The 1,203-nt window shown below is 37.7% G+C and overlaps 1 protein-coding gene across 2 annotated transcripts in view; it reads left to right on the top strand.

Annotated features, from left to right (window-relative positions):
- Positions 1 to 1,203, top strand: part of LOC112159082 (L-rhamnose-binding lectin SML) — a 4,667-nt gene that overhangs the window by 520 nt on the left and 2,944 nt on the right. For both annotated transcript variants that reach the window (XM_024292931.2, XM_024292930.2), the window contains exons 4-7: positions 89 to 221; positions 386 to 495; positions 571 to 615; positions 694 to 826. In XM_024292931.2, coding sequence (XP_024148699.1) covers positions 89 to 221; positions 386 to 495; positions 571 to 615; positions 694 to 826 — 421 coding nt within the window. The remainder of the gene's footprint in view (positions 1 to 88; positions 222 to 385; positions 496 to 570; positions 616 to 693; positions 827 to 1,203) is intronic.

Below are 1,203 nucleotides of genomic sequence, written 5' to 3'. Positions count from 1 at the left end.
AAGCTTTAAAATCAGAAACCATCAGAAATCTTTCTCTTTTTAAATGAAAAAAAAAATGTTATGTGATTGTCCCTTTTCTCTGAAACAGATAATAAAGTGATCACCGTGCAGTCCTCCTTCTATGGGCGTCGAGACAGAACCACTTGCAGTCAAGGGCAATATCCCTGGGCGCTCGCGAGCACAACGTGCTATCGAGACATGCTTGATTTGATCAAAGAAAGGTACAACTTTTAGAAAAGACTGATGGTTTTTTTGAGGTTTCTTTTTGGGGTTATTGAAAAAGCTTTTATTTGCAACGTCTGGAGCTTTTTGAAGATGACTTGAGTGTGCAAATAAATGAGGAAAGAGCAACAACAGAAAGAAATAACCTGCTTTGTCTCCACAGATGTGAGTTTGAACAGAGGTGTGATGTTCCGATGGCTGACATTACCAGCGTAAATCCGTGCTTTGGGATCTTCAAATATATAAAGACAGAATTCACCTGTATAGCACCACGTAGGTGACATGTTTAAAGCAGTAAAGCTGCACATTAGAGAAATCTAATGGAAGATCTGTTTGTTATTTTAACAGAGACCGTTGTTGCATGTGAAAGAAGGACGGCCAAGCTGACCTGCCGTAAGAACACATGATCAACATCAGTGTGGTCTGAGTAATGTTTTTTTATTCATGCCACCATCTCCTCACTTTTAACAGCTAGTGGAAAAACTATCAAGGTCTTGAGTGCTTACTATGGACGCCGTGACAGCAGTGTCTGCACTCTCAACTGCCCCTTGGTCCAGACTCAGAATGAGGACTGTGAAAACCCCACTGACCTAGTTGCTCAACAGTAAGTAATAAATACAGAAATCAAGGTCTATTGCAGGTGTTGGCAGCTTTTAACAGTAAAAGAAACATTTGGGTTTGTTTTTTTCACTGATAAAAACCTAGAAGGAGCCGCATAGTTTTATTTTAGTCTTCAAGAAATTTAAATTTGCATACATTAACTTCTTTTTTTTTTACTAATATGGATTATGTATTTTTTTGGCACGAACAAAAGCAGAAATATAGAAAGAACCTAGAATCTCTTAAAATGTTTTTTTTCTCCCTCAAATAACTTAAAATAAAAGATGCTCTGTGCCAAATAGGATTGTGTCAGTGCTGCTTCGGACAGCTAGTAACCACAAGATATCTGAAGTTTGTCAAAAACATACTTTAACTAATTGC

This window comes from Oryzias melastigma, linkage group LG7 (genome assembly GCF_002922805.2).
Source record: "Oryzias melastigma strain HK-1 linkage group LG7, ASM292280v2, whole genome shotgun sequence".
NCBI classification, from domain to species: Eukaryota; Metazoa; Chordata; class Actinopteri; order Beloniformes; family Adrianichthyidae; genus Oryzias; species Oryzias melastigma.
This window is presented reverse-complemented; position numbering and strand designations above follow the sequence as displayed.